The 15,746-nt window shown below is 38.8% G+C and overlaps 1 protein-coding gene across 1 annotated transcript in view; it reads right to left on the minus strand.

Moving 5' to 3' along the window:
* PLEKHH2 (pleckstrin homology, MyTH4 and FERM domain containing H2) overlaps window positions 1–15,746 on the minus strand; it is a gene marked incomplete at its 3' end in the record, with an annotated part of 109,803 nt that overhangs the window by 38,692 nt on the left and 55,365 nt on the right. Inside the window, exons 10-16 of the mRNA XM_081253957.1 lie at window positions 15,332–15,426; window positions 14,568–14,712; window positions 11,680–11,816; window positions 11,471–11,581; window positions 11,224–11,310; window positions 9,705–9,863; window positions 1,732–1,812 (exon numbers count right to left, since the gene is read on the minus strand). Of these exons, the coding sequence (XP_081110083.1) occupies window positions 1,732–1,812; window positions 9,705–9,863; window positions 11,224–11,310; window positions 11,471–11,581; window positions 11,680–11,816; window positions 14,568–14,712; window positions 15,332–15,426 (815 nt within the window). The remainder of the gene's footprint in view (window positions 1–1,731; window positions 1,813–9,704; window positions 9,864–11,223; window positions 11,311–11,470; window positions 11,582–11,679; window positions 11,817–14,567; window positions 14,713–15,331; window positions 15,427–15,746) is intronic.

A 15,746-nucleotide genomic window follows, 5' to 3' on the forward strand; every position in this document is an offset into this window, starting at 1 on the left:
CAAATTTTAAATTATTTTTCTATTTATAAAACATGAATATAGAAACTTGGTAAAAATAGGAAGTTATTAAAAAAAAGGGAAGAAAAAAATCATCCATAATTCTACTGCCACTCAACATTTTGGTATAGTTCTTTCTGACTTTTCTGCTATGTGTATCTTTACATAGATGTGCTGGACTGAGAATTATAAACTCAGAATCCCAAACTTCCTCTTCTACAGTCTCCCTGTAACAGCAGAAAATAAGCTGGGAACTAAATTTGTCAGAATCCCCTTCCCTGCATGGCTCCAAATTAGCACTTGCCTGAGATAATTTTCATGCGATGTGGAAGGTAAGGGTGAAAGAAGAGTCGTGATTCTCCTGAGACAGCTACAGTCAGATGCCTGGGCTGATGTATCACAGAGGCTTCTCAGTAAACTGCTGAGTACCAGCTGCCTCTGTGCTTTGTGTTCAGACCGTTGGTGCTGACTTCTCAGATCTTCAGTGGCAGCTGCTTCCCCGACCTCTACTCCCCCAACTTTTCTAAAGTTATGTATGTCCCTACTTCTGCATTAAAATTGTTATAACTGGAATACACAGAGTGGCTTCTGTTTTCCTGACTGATAATTGAGTTAGGGTTATACTGAATATGCAGTTTTGTACTGTGCTTATTCTTGTATTATTTTTATGAGCATATTCCCACATTACTTCAGAGATATCACTCTCAACGGCTGCACTGTGTTAAGTACCAACCCGTGAGTGATACTGAGAATAATGGCATGCATTTTAAATATGCTAGTCAGAACTGAGAGTGCAGACTATGAAAATAGAGCAGAGAAATACTAACTGACCTACATGGTCAGTGGACCAAGAAGTTTAGTCTCATTAACACAGTAATCAGTCACAGGCTGCTGTTCTGTGGAGCTGGCATCATTGTTTTATGCAAATACTCTTGGTCCATGTTAGTTCAATTTTTATAGTTTCAGTAATCCAAAGATGACATGGGGTATATACAATGATAATTAGGTATACATTTCACGTTTGGAAGATATCCATTTTTTTATTCTGAAAATGCAATAACTCAAGTTTTGGCGGGGAGGAGATTAGTTAAAAATGAATGAATGGGATATAGATATGCAGATGGATGGATAGATAAGTGGTATCTAGGGATTCGAGGGCCTGCGACAGGACTGGATTCTTTTCCCTTCCCAGCTCCTTTTTCCTAGCTTGCTTTTCCCTTCAATCAACCTTATCTAGTCTGTCAGACCTGGAAAACATGAGAAATTGATGGTTGAAAGTGGGATAGAGGGAGACTTTTCTAGGTCTTAGAAGAAGAATTAATTAAAACTTACTAAGGCTTATAATTAAGAATCAAAACCCCTGTAGGGGGCTTCCCTGGTGGCGCAGTGGTTAAGTCCGCCTGCCGATGCAGGGGACACGGGTTCGTGCCCTGGTCCGGGAAGATCCCACATGCCGTGGAGCGGCTAGGCCCGTGAGCCATGGCCGCTGAACCTGTGCTCCACAACGGGAGAGGCCACAACAGTGAGAGGCCCGCGTACCGTGAAAAAAGCAAAAAAAAAACCAAAAAAAACCCCTGTAGGTCTATGATTACCTTAGTAATAAATTTTATGCAAAATTTCAACCTTATCAAAAATTCTAAAGTTTGAGCTACCAACAGAACAGTGAAAGGGAAAACTTGAAGCCATAACAAACAAAAAATTCCTCTAATTAGCATATTAAAAATACATACATACCTTATCTTCTTGACTACGAAAATAATATAATGTTTTTCCTATAAGTGTACACCAGACTCTCTTGGAGTAGCCATGTTTTACCTGAAATCATATTTCAAAGAATTACAAATGTAGCTCAGAACTCTGACACCTTAAAGTATAGTTTATACACTTTATTTGAAGCTGTTCAGCTATCCAGTTTGCTTGAGATATAAGTGATATTCCAACTAGACTATCCAAATGCTATTTAAAATTTACCTGTTATAGTAGTAGCATGGTATGTTTTGCTTTGGTGCTCACCATTCAACATTTAACAAATGTTTACTATATGTCAAGTACTATGCCTAGGACTAAGGATTCAAAGATACCAGTTTCACAAGTAAGTATATTTCATAGTTTTTATATTACATAGATTTCCAATAACCCTGTGGGGCTCTCTGGGTTAACACTCTAATGTTAGAAACAAGATTGAAACCTAAGAATTCTAGTGATTTCCAAAATGTAAGAGATTCATTCATTCAAAACATTTGATGCCTTCTCCAGAAGTAATAATACACTGAACACATTTGATACCTTCTCCAGAAGGATACACACAAAATTGTAAAATAATAATATTAAAAGCTATTATTACATGTTGAGTACTTCCTATATGTCAGGAACTATGTCAAGGGATTGGGATGGAATCTGAATCTGATTCCTGACTCTGAATAGTCAGAGGCTGGTCTAGATACTGGGGAGACGGATATGAATGAGACACAGTCTCCTTCCTCAAGGAGCTCACTGCCTCGTGAGGAAGACAGACAACTAACCCAGCAGCGTGCTGCATATCTTCATCAAGAACACAAGGAGTTTACAAGCCTAGTTTTTTGGGGGTATTTTTTTGGTAGAAGACATTCTACCAAAATTTGTACTGAATACCACAGGTTTGGTAGCTTTATGAAGATCCTCACTGTGAGTTCCTCTCTGCCCCAGTTCCGCCCAGGTACAGGCACTGAAGATCTTTGCCAGACAGTCCCAGCTACACCCTCAAGCCTAGAAAAACACCAAGAACCCCATTCCCGTCAGTGGGTAAGATTGATAATAGGCTCTGTTGCCCCAGACCTAGAATGTGGTGTGCCTGGTTGAGTTTGCCCTATAATCCCACTACCCTGGCAGCCCTGCCAACTTCTGCCTTGAGGCTTGACCCTCTCCTGCAATAGTTAGAGTGGGCTTCAATTTGGAGTGGCCCACCACCTGGAAACCAAGACACTGGCGGGTAAAACGAAAGCCCAACATTCCATTGTCATGCTTGCCCATGGTGATAAATACGAAGGAGAAAACTACAGCAGGGAAGGAGAAGGAGGGACGTGTTTTAAAATAAGGCGGTCAGGAAGGCATCACCAACACTGATTCAAGCCTTGGAGGAGGTAGATGAGCTATGCAGTCACCTGAGAGAAGAACACTCCGGGCAAGGAAGCAGCAAGCGCCAAGGTCCTGAGACGGTGTGTGCCCATGTGTCTGAGACTAAGCGAGGAAGGGGAGAGGTCACTGTGGCAGGGGCAGCATATAGGGGTGGGGAGCACACATAGTTTGCAGGGCCCTTGTAATGCATAACATTTAAACGGACTGCTCTGACAGTTGTACAATGAGAAGAATATAAATCATCGCCACAACGGAGTCTACAGTCAGCAAGTCACGACAGTCGTGAGGTCAAATGGACCAAGGCTTAAATTCCAGTTCTACCACATACTGGATGGATGATGTCCTCAGGCAACTGACTTGACCTCCCAAGTTCTGAGTTAACATGGGATTACTGTACACCTCACTGGGCTGTTGTGATGACCAAAGGAGAAAATGTAAATAAAGGATACTAGTAGTTACTCAATAAATGCTTCCTTCCTCACTATGCGTAAGGAGAAGTAAAACACATGTTTCGTTTAAACCCACAAATGCAGCCAGCCTTTGGACTTTCAAAACTATGGTTTAAGCAAACAAATAACTCCACCATCTAACAGTTTGATGGATTTAAATGTTGCTTGAGGAAAAACAAAACAAAACAAAGTGTTGCATTTGGCAAGACATGTGTCGGTTTAATTAAATTTAGAAACATATATTTGCAGATAAATATCCTGGAAGTTTTAAATAGCTTGTGTTATGCAGCTTTTTTTTTCTCCTTTTAAACAAACTCCAGAAAGGAGTCTTAGCAAAACTGAAGAATAATGCATCTGGCTATAGAGAGTATACTTTTGAAATGATTTATCTTTAAAGAGAACAATGTGTGCCTTTGAGGAACTACAAATTAATGAAGACTTCTGCCAACTTACAGTAAAAGCTGTGTTCTAAAACATAGTCTATCTTTTTATGTACATCTGATTATGTAAAGATTTCTTCCAATTCTGACTTATTCTGAAAAAGTCATAATAAAACAAATTACACTAGAAGAATCCTCACAAAGATTTAAAGACAACCTCAAACCTCAAGGCTCTGGTGAACTAAATAGTTGAAAGAATAAATTTTTTTACCTTGCATCCATAACAAAGTTACTTATATCAGTGCTCTCTGAAACTTTGATGACAAATAGTATATCATATTCTGATTGGCCTTTCTCATCACACAAAACATAAGCTCCCATGGTCTTCTCCCCTCTCCTCTATTTTCATGCCTGTAGCCTTCTCCACCACAAATCCTGCCACCTGTCTTGCTGACTTCAGCATCTAGGTAAAACTCTTGTGATAACAATAGCTAGCACTTTTGGCATGTTCATGATGTGCCAGGCACTGTTCTAAAGCACTTTACATGCTTAAATAATTTCTTTAATCTTCCCAGCACCTGTGAGGTTGGCACTATTATTATTCCCACTTTACAGAAAAGGACACTCAGGCACAGAGCCTCTAAGTAATCTATTCAAGGTCACACAGGTGGCAACTGTCAGAGGAAGGACATGCACCCATGCAGTCTGGCCCCTGAACTCTTGCCCTAGCCTCTTTGCTGTACTGCTTCCTTACGATCTTAACTCACAGTTCCTCGCTCTCTTCATTTCTAAAAACCTTTGCTATCCTTCCATTTTTGCCATTCATCCACTTGGCCACACCCTGGTCCTTTTTCCTTCATTGGGAACTGCTCCACTTCTGAAATTTACATTCTACGCTCTGACCCCAACCTGCCCCCAGCTCCCACCCTCCTACTCACACCACTCCTATTCTTTGACCTCATTCAAAACTTTTAAGTCCTCCAACCCTTCCATTTTATTCCAGTTTATCAGTTCCCTCCTGGCTTCTCTTCCTTCTCCACCAACCTTGGATTTGATATTTGATCACAAAACAACTCTTGCTTTAAAAAACCTGTGATTATGTTGCATTCCCATGCTTCTAACAAATCCACACAACAAAATTTCACCTCCATTTGTTTTTAAGTAATCCAGTGGATTACGGGAGGTTACGGGAGGTTTTAAGAAATGACATTAGCCATAGTTAATAGCTGTTGAAACTGGGTAATGAATATATGAAGGTCCTTTCTATTATTCCTTCTACTTTCACGTGTGTTTGAAAATGCCCATAATAAAACACTGATTTAAAAATCATCATCTTGATATGTATAAAGCAAGGAAAATGTTCATTGTGGAATTTAGGTGGTGGGAATATGAGTGTTCACTGTAAAATACCCTTCCAACTTTTCTGCCTATTTGAAAATTCACATAATAAAATGTTAGAAAAAAATGACTATCCTCACATCACTACAATGTAAAGTCTCTGCTCTTATTTCTGAGCATCTTAGAGAAAAATGAACTCAAGTCACTGAAGTCAGGTGGGCCCTCGGTAAATCAATCCTTCTATATGTCCTTGGGTATATCTTACTTCCCTTATTCTCAATCCTTTCCTTCACTCTCATGGAACTGTCCACTGGAGTAATCTTCATCAAAGAAAACCGAGGACATCAGACATGATTTCACTCATTGCCCCACAAACTTGGATTTTCATCCTTCTCACCTTTCTGCAAGTCCAGCCCCTCCACAGTGCCCTCCCACCATGCCCGATCACCCATCTCTTCTGGACTTTGTTCTTAACCTCCCACTTCTCTCTCCCAGCTTCCTCCCTTCAATTTTGGAAACTCAAGGTATGCCTTTCCCATCTGAAAAAGTGCCTCTCCTGACACCATGTTCCCTCCCAGCTTGATTCTTTCTCATGTGCCGGAAAGTATGGACAGTCCTCCACACTCAATACTGCACTTACTCATCACCCGGTTACCGTTCAACATACCACAAGGCACTTTCTGCCCTAGCACTTGACCGCATCTGACACTACAGATCCCTCCCTGTCAACCACTCCACACCTGGCCTCCAGGACTTACTCTCCAGGGTCTCTTCATACATCACCTTTATGTGCCCTCAAATTTTGGGAACCCGAGTGTCCCATCAACAGTCCCCTGCTCTTCCCACCCTACACAGTTTCCTGGGTGATTTCTCAACTCTCATATCCATGCTGATAATTCCCCAAATCCTTCTCTCCAACCTAGCCCTCTCCTCTGATGGAGACTGGTGTTGCCACTGCCTGCTGGACTTCTTTATTTTTTTCTTTTTTTTTGCGGTACGCAGGCCTCTCACTGTTGTGGCCTCTCCCGTTGCGGAGCACAGGCTCCGGACGTGCAGGCTCAGCGGCCATGGCTCACAGGACCAGCCGCTCCGTGGCATGTGGGATCCTCCAGACCGGGGCACGAACCTGTGTCCCCTGCATCGGTAGGCAGACTCTCAACCACTGCGCCACCAGGGAAGTCCCTGCTGGACTTCTTAACTCAGGTGTCCTCACAAGCTCTAAACATTGACAGTTCCCAAAATAACCTTTCAGTCATCCTAAACTGCTCCTGTTTTCTGAGCTCTCTATTATCTGACATGGTCTTTCACCCAGCCATCCTTATCTCTCCCACTTCCTAGTTGCTGAATTCAGTCTAACGGAAGACTTTACCTCCTAACATTATTCAGATTCACCCTCCGGTCTCTTTCCCCATGACCAGTTCAGAGTCCCATCCTCTTGAGGAAAACCACTTCCACTTACTGTTCTTAGAACCTCCAGTTTGCTTCCCACAAATTTATCTTCCTCTCAGCAGAGTAATCTGTTAACAGCATCAATATAGCCACGTTCCTGTTACAAACCCTGAAGGGTTCCACAACACCTTCAGGATGAAGAACAAAGTCCTTAACAAGACAAAAAAGCCCTCCATGATCAGGACCCTCAAACTTTTTCTCCAAAGGACTTGCTCTTCACATAGGTAGCACTGCTCTGAGATACTGTGTCTTTTGTTCGTGCTGTCTTCTAGCCTGGGATACCTTTCCTTGTCTGTTTCCAAAATTAATTCCTACTCCTCCTTGGAGACTTGGCACAGGCAAATCTTCTCTGAGAAGTCATTCCTGATCCCACAGTCTAAATTAGGTTTCTCTGTGACCTTATGATGCATATCAACAACAGTATTTTATATATATCATTATAAATATGCTGATGTCCTTTTCTTTCCCAATAGATACGAGGCTCTCTGAGGGATGGGGCAGTGGCCTATTCATCTTAATACCCTGCAGCTCATTGCCTGACATGTGATAACTGCTCAATACATTTTTTTTAAATAAATGAATTTTTATATAGGAAATGTTCTTCCAAAGCATTAAAAGTTGCAAGAGTGACTGTCCAGAATCAAATTAGTCAAGTTCTTAATATCTACCTACGTATTTCTGTACTTAATAATAACAGTGTGACAACTTGGAAAAGCCTCCTCCCCTCCAAAGTATTCAAATGTTGCTCTGCCATATCTGGGATTGTAGCCTGAACGTGAGCTCAGAACAAGTCACTCAAAATGAGTTTTTCTCTTATAAGGCTTTGCAGGTGAAAATATGGGGGTGGACAAGCCTTCACAAATGGTCGGAAGGAAACCTAATAAGCATCCTGTCTATAAATTCTAATGGTTTAGTCATCTGATAATCACATCAACTTATACTCATTTAAAATGCAATTGTGAAATGGGAAGCAGGGAACGGCAGAAATGTAACAGGAGTGGAAATTGACAAGCCATGCCAACAATTAAAAATAAGCAAAAAAACAAAAACACTAATTGTGAAAGAAGTAACAAACCCTTAGCCATGAGATCATATTAAAGCTTAAGGGTTTGATAAACATAGCCCTTGAAACAGGAGGACACCTAGTTACTATGAATTAGAATAAGAATGTGATTTAAAGTGGCACTGTGTTTGTTGGAAAACATATATCAGCACAATACCAAGGAGTTCTCAAGCCCATTAGTAACTGGAAAAACATTTTCATGGTAATGTAATGTTTTGGAAAAAAACATAGTGCATCTCTTTGTTGAATGTATTGGTAATTTTTTTCTCCAATTTTTTCCTACAGTCTTTGTAAATATTACTGAAGAGCACCCACCTACATTCCCACATTAACATTAAGTATAAATTACATGGTGGCATAGCTCATTTACAGCTAAATTTTTCACCTCTTACATAAATAAAGCACATGAGTGATGAGTGATGACAGAGAGGTTATTTTTGTGGGTAATATTTTGCATGTAAATATCTTATTGTACTGTTCTAAAAGTGACAAACTGAACTCTTTAAAATTTATAAATAATATTTATCTTAGCGTAAATCAATACTTCCTCATTCTAAAAAAGTTAGAAAGCAGAACTAAGCAAAAATGAAGTAAAAACCACCCAGAGATATCTAATATACCTTAGTATATTTCTTAGTCAGACATTTTTCTACAAACATGTTTACCAAAAATGGCATAACAACCATTTTTATGTATTTACGGTAATACGCTCTTTTATCACCTAACAATGCATCATAACCTATTTCTAAAACATTAAACATTCTCTTACAACATTTAAAATGACTGCATAGTAAAGTATTACCTGATTACATAAATATTTATTTAAAACTATGCTCTACTCTACATCTAAGTTGATCCCAGTTTTTCTTTATTATAAACCATGATGTGCAAGTAACCTTTCTGCAGTAATGGAAATGTTCTGTATCTTGAGAGAGTGACAGTAAATATCTGTCAAAACTGATCAGATTCTGCACTTAAGATCTGCATTTCAATGTATGTTAATTATATCTCATTTGTTTTAAATAGGAAAGGAAAAACCATGCTGTGATGGACATCCTCATACTTAAATCTTATGCAAATTAAGATAATTTCCTAAGCATAAATTTCTTGGACTGAGATTGTTGGATCAAAGTGTACGTATATATGTTCATAAGACATTTAATATTCATTCATTTATTTGTTCATTCAAAAATATTTATTGAGTAAACACTTTAGCCAAGACATTGCCAAATTGCCTTCTAAAGTAATAAACTCACTAGCAAATTTCTTAATTTGTGTCGATACTGCATTTCATACTTTTAAAAGAGGTCCTCCCTTGATCAGCTTTTTAAAAAATATCCATTATTTCTTGCTTTTTAAGGAAATTATTATTGATAGTAGAACGTTTTCCCATATGTTTATTGATCATTTGTATTTCTTCTCTCTACTTCTCTCTCATTGTGTCCTTTGTTCCTTCCCCTCACTGGTATTTATCCTTTACTTACTGATTAGAAAAAGCTTGTTTTTCATGTTCAAATACCTTTCCAAAGCTTCTCATCGGTCTTTTAAAAATTCTGCTTAGAGAAATTCTGATAGTAAGAACATTTACTTTTTTTTTTTTTTTTTTTGGTTGTGCCACACAGCTTGTGGGATCTTAGTTCCCCGACCAGGGATTGAACCTGGGTCCTCGGCAGAGGTTCTGAAAAGCAGAGTCCTAACCACTGGAACGCCAGGGAACTCCCAAGAACATTTACATTTTTTATGTAGAGTAGTCAAATTTATCATTTTTCATCTTTATGGTTTTTGTCTTTTTGTCTCTTCCCCACCCCAAGATAACATAAATACTCAATATTTATATTCTCTGATGCCCACTTTTTATGATCGGGGGCTAATTCCATCGTTGCCTGGGATAATGCTATGTACAAGAGTTCCCACCTTGGTGAGCAATCCCTTCACTGTTGGTTTGCCCTCAGGTTGGAGGAAAAGGGGGTTGGCAGCTTGTACCCGAAGAACGTTCTGTAACACTTTAATCCATTCCTCCAATATATTGGGAGAATCTGCAGTCAGATAGTATGTGTGTTTTTCAGTGGTCAACTAGAATGGGATAAGAAAGAGATAGGAAAGGAAACTCTGAAGATTTTAGGATATTAGCACTTTCTTGTCCATTCTTCAAACATCACTACCTAACACGGAAACAAACGTGCCGAACCTTGAATCCTAGGTTTTAAATAAATGATTCCATAAATCACGTAGCATATTTTAACCACTTTGTGAGAATGACAATTAACTTTTTTTGAAATAATTTTTTTCACTTCTGTTTACTTTAAAACTCTTCATAGTATTAAGCTTTGGGGTCATGATTTTTTATCTTGTTTACTCATTACACTTTCCTTTTCTCCCTTAAATGTGCTACAGGTTCCTGGTTGTTGAAATGAGGAGCAGAATGATTTCAGACTGTAATAAAATAACACACTTTAAGCAAATAAAGATAAGTTATTTGTTATAGAAATGAAGAAATCAGTTATAAATAAAATAAGAAAACCTAACAGCAGAAGAGGAATCCTTAAACATGTAATCAGATATTATGAACTCACAATTTCTCAAGTTCAAATTAGCCACATTTCAAAAATTCCAAATATTTCAGAAGCCTACAAATGATTCTTATCTGCCATGATCCAAGACAAAGTTTTCCCTGATTCTCCTTTCTACATTTTTGGGCAGTCCTCAGGTATCATCCACTGGAAACACTGATAATGTACCTTTCTAATAAAATATTGTATTCTACCCTCCAAAGGAGCAAGATAAGAAAATAATGATTATTGAAGGCATTTCAGAAATAAGGCATCTGAATTTTAAATCACACATACCAAACTGTCTCAATAGCTTGTTTTTTTTGTTTGCTTGTTTTAATTTAACAAAGGTTTCTAGCAAGACTGGCATTATGTGTGGGTGAAATGGTCAGCAGCTACCTCTGCCATGTGACTCAGTGGGAGCCAGGACAGCCCCTCTGCTCACCAATATCCTTCCCACTTTGGTGCTACAGCCTCTGAAGTTCATAGAACTGCCATTTTCTGGTTCTCTATTAAATTGCAAACATTTCTGAATTTAATAGTACATTAAATTATGAATATCTTGTTGGGAATTCATTTATCAAATAACCCTCCGCTAAAATAGCTTGACAGTTTGAGAACAGAAAATGGCTGGGAGGGTTAGTGTGGGGAAAGAACCGTGTAAAGGATCAAGGGCAAAGAAAGTGTAGAGGAGAGTTACTCACATATCCTCAGGTTATATTATAGTTTTAACTAAGAAGTCCTAGGGTTTCACACATTTTGGGGGCATCAAACTGACCCCAAAATGGAATAAACAAACAACTGAACACCCAATTTCCACTCTATTAGCTTACATAATTGAGAACTGAGTTTTGCATGATACAAAAAAAGAAAAGAAAAAGTACCTGAACTGTTTGTTTGTTATCTCCTCTTAAAATGCTGCAGGATGCACTAAGTTCAATATGGCCCTGGGGTTTTCTGATTACATCACTCTGTATGAAAGGAAGAAAACCAATGCAAAGTGATTACCTATAATAGTCATAATGAGAAATGCTTTGTCTAATTAATTGCATTACATGGAAGAAAATCAATCAGGAGTTTGATTTATAGTTTGAGGCATTCAGTTCTAAATAACAAGCAATTTCCACTCACCGGAGATTTGTAGTAAAGTAATTCACCACCTTTAAGAACAAACCATCTCCGCTTCCAAGTCTTGACTTTACCACTCATTTTTAATAAGTAGCCAGATTTTTCCAGTGGTTCCTAATTAAAGAGATTAAAAAAAATATTTAAGTTTCCCTTTGGAGGCTCAAACTAACAGATACATTAATGTTTAAAAAAAAACCTGATTCAGTGTTTACATTTTTCCCATTATCACTGGAAGATGAGCAAGTTTTCGGGAGCTTCTGCTCTGGCTGCGAGCACTCTAAGTCTGTGGAGTAAGCATCTGGGGGAATAGCATAATCACTTTCAGAAGCCACAGAAGAGAGAGACACACCTAGATGAATAAAGAAATAAATCAAGTCAATATTTAATAATTGGGTGGTCCAAATGCTGACTGTCAGTTTTCCTAAGAAATACATCTAATCCCAAATCATAACCCTTCCTAGACTAGATGTAGTCCATACCTTTGGCCATGAAGTACCTTTAAAGCAGAAAACAGAACTTAAGCGTAAGGACTATCATGCAAATCTCCAAGGAAGTTAAAGGAACATAAATAATATTTTGGTATGATTATAAGCACAGCTATTTTTACATATATAAAATGTATGCAGTAGCCTAACAATATCTTTTATTAAGGATTAAAAATATGTGTATTTACATATTGACATGTAGGCAAACAAATGCTGAACCTTAATTTATCAAGATTTGTACAATCACACTTCACTGCACTTAATTTTTTTTTAAATTAATTAATTTATTTATATTTTTGGCTGTGTTGGGTCTTCGTTTCTGTGCAAGGGCTTTCTCTAGTTGCGGTGAGCGGGGGCCATTCTTCATTGCAGTGCACGGGCCTCTCACTGTCGTGGCCTCTCTTGTTACGGAGCACAGGCTCCAGACATGCAGGCTCAGTTGTTGTGGCTCACGGGCCCAGTTGATCCGTGGCATGTGGGATCTTCCCAGACCAGGGCTCGAACCCGTGTCCCTTGCATTAGCAGTCAGATTCTCCACCACTGCGCCACCAGGGAAGCCCTGCACATAATTTTTGTAATCATTTTTTTAACATCTTTATTGGAGTATAATTGCTTTACATGTAATCATTTTTAAAGTAACATCACATTAAAAAAAACACACAAGGGCTTCCCTGGAGGCGCAGTGGTTGAGAGTCCGCCTGCCGATGCAGGGGACGCGGGTTCATGCCCCGGTCCGGGAGGATCCCGCGTGCCGCGGAGCGGCTGGGCCTGTGAGCCATGACCGCTGAGCCTGCGCGTCCGGAGCCTGTGTTCGGTAACAGGAGAGGCCACAGCAGTGAGAGGCCCGTGTACCGCAAAAAAAAAACCAACAACAACAACAACAAAAAAAAACATAAGTCCAATACTACTAGCTTATAGATTTTGAAAATCTTTCATAAAAGAGATGCAATAAGACTTAAAGATATAAACAGACTATTTCATTTGCCAGCAACTCTAATGTAAAATTCAATGGAGCATTTTTCACAATAATTCACTTGCCATTTTAGAAAACAAGTTGCAAGCCACATTTGGAGAGTCATTACAATTGGAGATTTTGAAAATATTAAATAAAATTAAGGACTTAAGTCATTATTCATTACAGTATGTGGCAATTTTTTAAGTGTTTATTAACATTTAAGGGAAACATTAGGACAATGTCACTATATTATTCCTCTTATTTATTTGACTAAGACAAGTAATGGCTGTGATAATAGTAATATCTTTATTTTTCAAAGAGTAACAGAAATTTAGATCTACAAAGGACCTCAGAGATCATCCTGGTTCATGCCCTCATTCTCTAAGGAGACTAAGGTCCACAGATTAAAGGATTTGTCCAAAGTCAAACAGCTAGGCAGAGGCAATGTTGGAGTGCAAATCTCAGGCTCCTAGCCCCAGGGTGCTAGGGACAGAGCAGAGAACAAAACGAAGAAATTTCTGCCCTCATGGAACACAGATTCTAGTTGGGGGAGACAGACAAAAAACAGGGAGCAAATGCCATGGAAAAATAAAATGTAGAGTGGACTAAAGGGAATAAAAAGAGCTAGCAGTTAGAGAAGGGCAAAGGACTACATTTGAATGGTGTGCTCTGGGTAGATCTCCTTGAGGAGGCAGTGTCATGGAAAGGGCAAAGGAACATCTGGAGGCAAGAATACAAGGTAGAGCAAACGATCAGTGCAAGGTCCTGAACTAAAGGAATGAATGGCATGTGCCGGGAACAGCTAAAGGGTCTGGATGGCCAGAGCTGAGTAAGAGAGAAGAAAGGAGGAGATGAGGTCGAAGACATCAAAGAATCACATAACATGTTATAGTCTTTATAAGAGGTCCTTGCAGTGTTTTGAGCAAAAGTATGATATAACCTGATTCTGGTTGTCAAGGGGGCAAGGTCATATAGCAAAGGGACTGAAGGAAGCCCCAGATATTAAACCTATGAGAGTTGAACAGCTCCTGTTGAAGCTGAGGGGTTTGGGAGTACCTAGGGGTTCCATGGAACACAGTTTGAAAGCCAACATACTGTGCTGCATTAAAGGCTTTTGTAAAATACAGATGTCATTTAATGTGAGTGGCTCTCTCTGTAACCTGTATGCCAAAAATTTCTTCAAAATCTACAAACATCGTAGACATGCCCAAAGTAAGTTTTTGTTGGTTTCCATCTTAATATCAGATTAACCACCACATTTTTAGGTATATTCTTCTGCCATTTAGCAGTGCAACAAATTTAGCTGAAATAAGTCCATCCTATAAATTATTCAAAATCACACAGTAACTGTAAAAGAAAAACCTCATTTAAGCCAAGTATCTCACTTTATTCCTATAACGAAGTGATCTCTCTTTTACAGATAAAGTTAAAAAACAAAACAAAAAACAAAACAAACCACTGTCTTGTCTGGAATCACGAAGAGAATTTAGAAGAGAATTAGGACTAAAATATAAGCGCCTCAGTCCTAGGTGAATACTCTTTTCACTATGAGTGGAAGGCAGCTCAGATTTTTTTTTAAAGTCCTATTATAGAGATAAAATTCCCATTAAATATTCAGAATTATTTGGAGTTGTCTTGTATGCCTGAGACTCTCCCTTACCTCGTTTCATTGCTCTGGGGCTGCCTGGCCCACTCCGACTGCGAGAGTCTGACTCTGAAGTCCGGGAGCTGGATCTGGAACTATCTTCTTCCTCTGACCCAGAGGAGTCATCCAGGAATGGGTTGCTGCTTATCTGGGTCGCCTTCTAAAGAAAAGCAAAACAGCCTCCCTGTGTCCATCCTTAAAGTCACCACTCTCTTTAGGTATAGAATGTTTTACCAGAAGTTATGGAATAAGATTTTTTAAGGAATACAAGAAAATATTTTGCCATTATCAAAGTCACGTTGTTAAATCCCAAATTCCAATTAGCAAGGCATTTGTCAATTATAAAAGATTCCTAAGAACATAAGGCTGTTAATACCTGACGATACTTTTTTTTCTGATACTTATTTTAATTAGGTACTTCACACAAAGGAGGGGAACCTTGGCAGTGATACAAAGATCTTTCTATATTAGGAGTTTTCATTACATCATTAATACTATTTCCTTTAAAGAATTAACAGCTATGGAGGGTGTGGAGACTCACAGGTAGCATAACAAAAACGGAGCATATCAGACCTCTAATACTCCAATAAGAATAAATATCTTCTCTAGATCTTTCCATTTCTTCTCTTTTAATAATATGCTAGTGTGAACTTCTAAAACTCCCTATAAAGGGACAGTCCATGTAAAATGTCAAGAATGGAACCTGGAGCTTGACTAAACAGTTTTCTTGATTCATCATGAAGAGCCCCACATGTTTAACAGTAACAATAATGAGTTACCCCCTTTAAAGTTGTGTACACTGGGGTTGTCATATTCTTGTATATCAGTGATGTATAAAGTCCTGATGTGGTATAGGAAAGCACTGCAACAGAATCTGAAACAGGAAACAAAATGATTAAGAAAACAAACCTTCTAACTAGCACTTATGTCTACTTCTTATGAATGTGAATTAGCAAAACTTCCAATTAAAGAGAAACTGGATGAACATACAATATTTATTACACAGTCTACCTGAAGATTTATGGTATTTATGGCAGTTTTAATTATACACTCTCTTGCATGGTTCATTATGTCCTCAGGTGTGCTAGTTCCCCAACTAGACTGTAAGCTCTTTGAGAGCAAGGATCTTAGCTTTTACTTCTTTGGCATCTCCATCCAGCTCACAATGGGCAGAAATCAGTACAAAAACCTGCT

This window comes from Mesoplodon bidens (genome assembly GCF_964165515.1).
Source record: "Mesoplodon bidens genome assembly, chromosome: 14".
Classification (NCBI taxonomy): Eukaryota; Metazoa; Chordata; class Mammalia; order Artiodactyla; family Ziphiidae; genus Mesoplodon; species Mesoplodon bidens.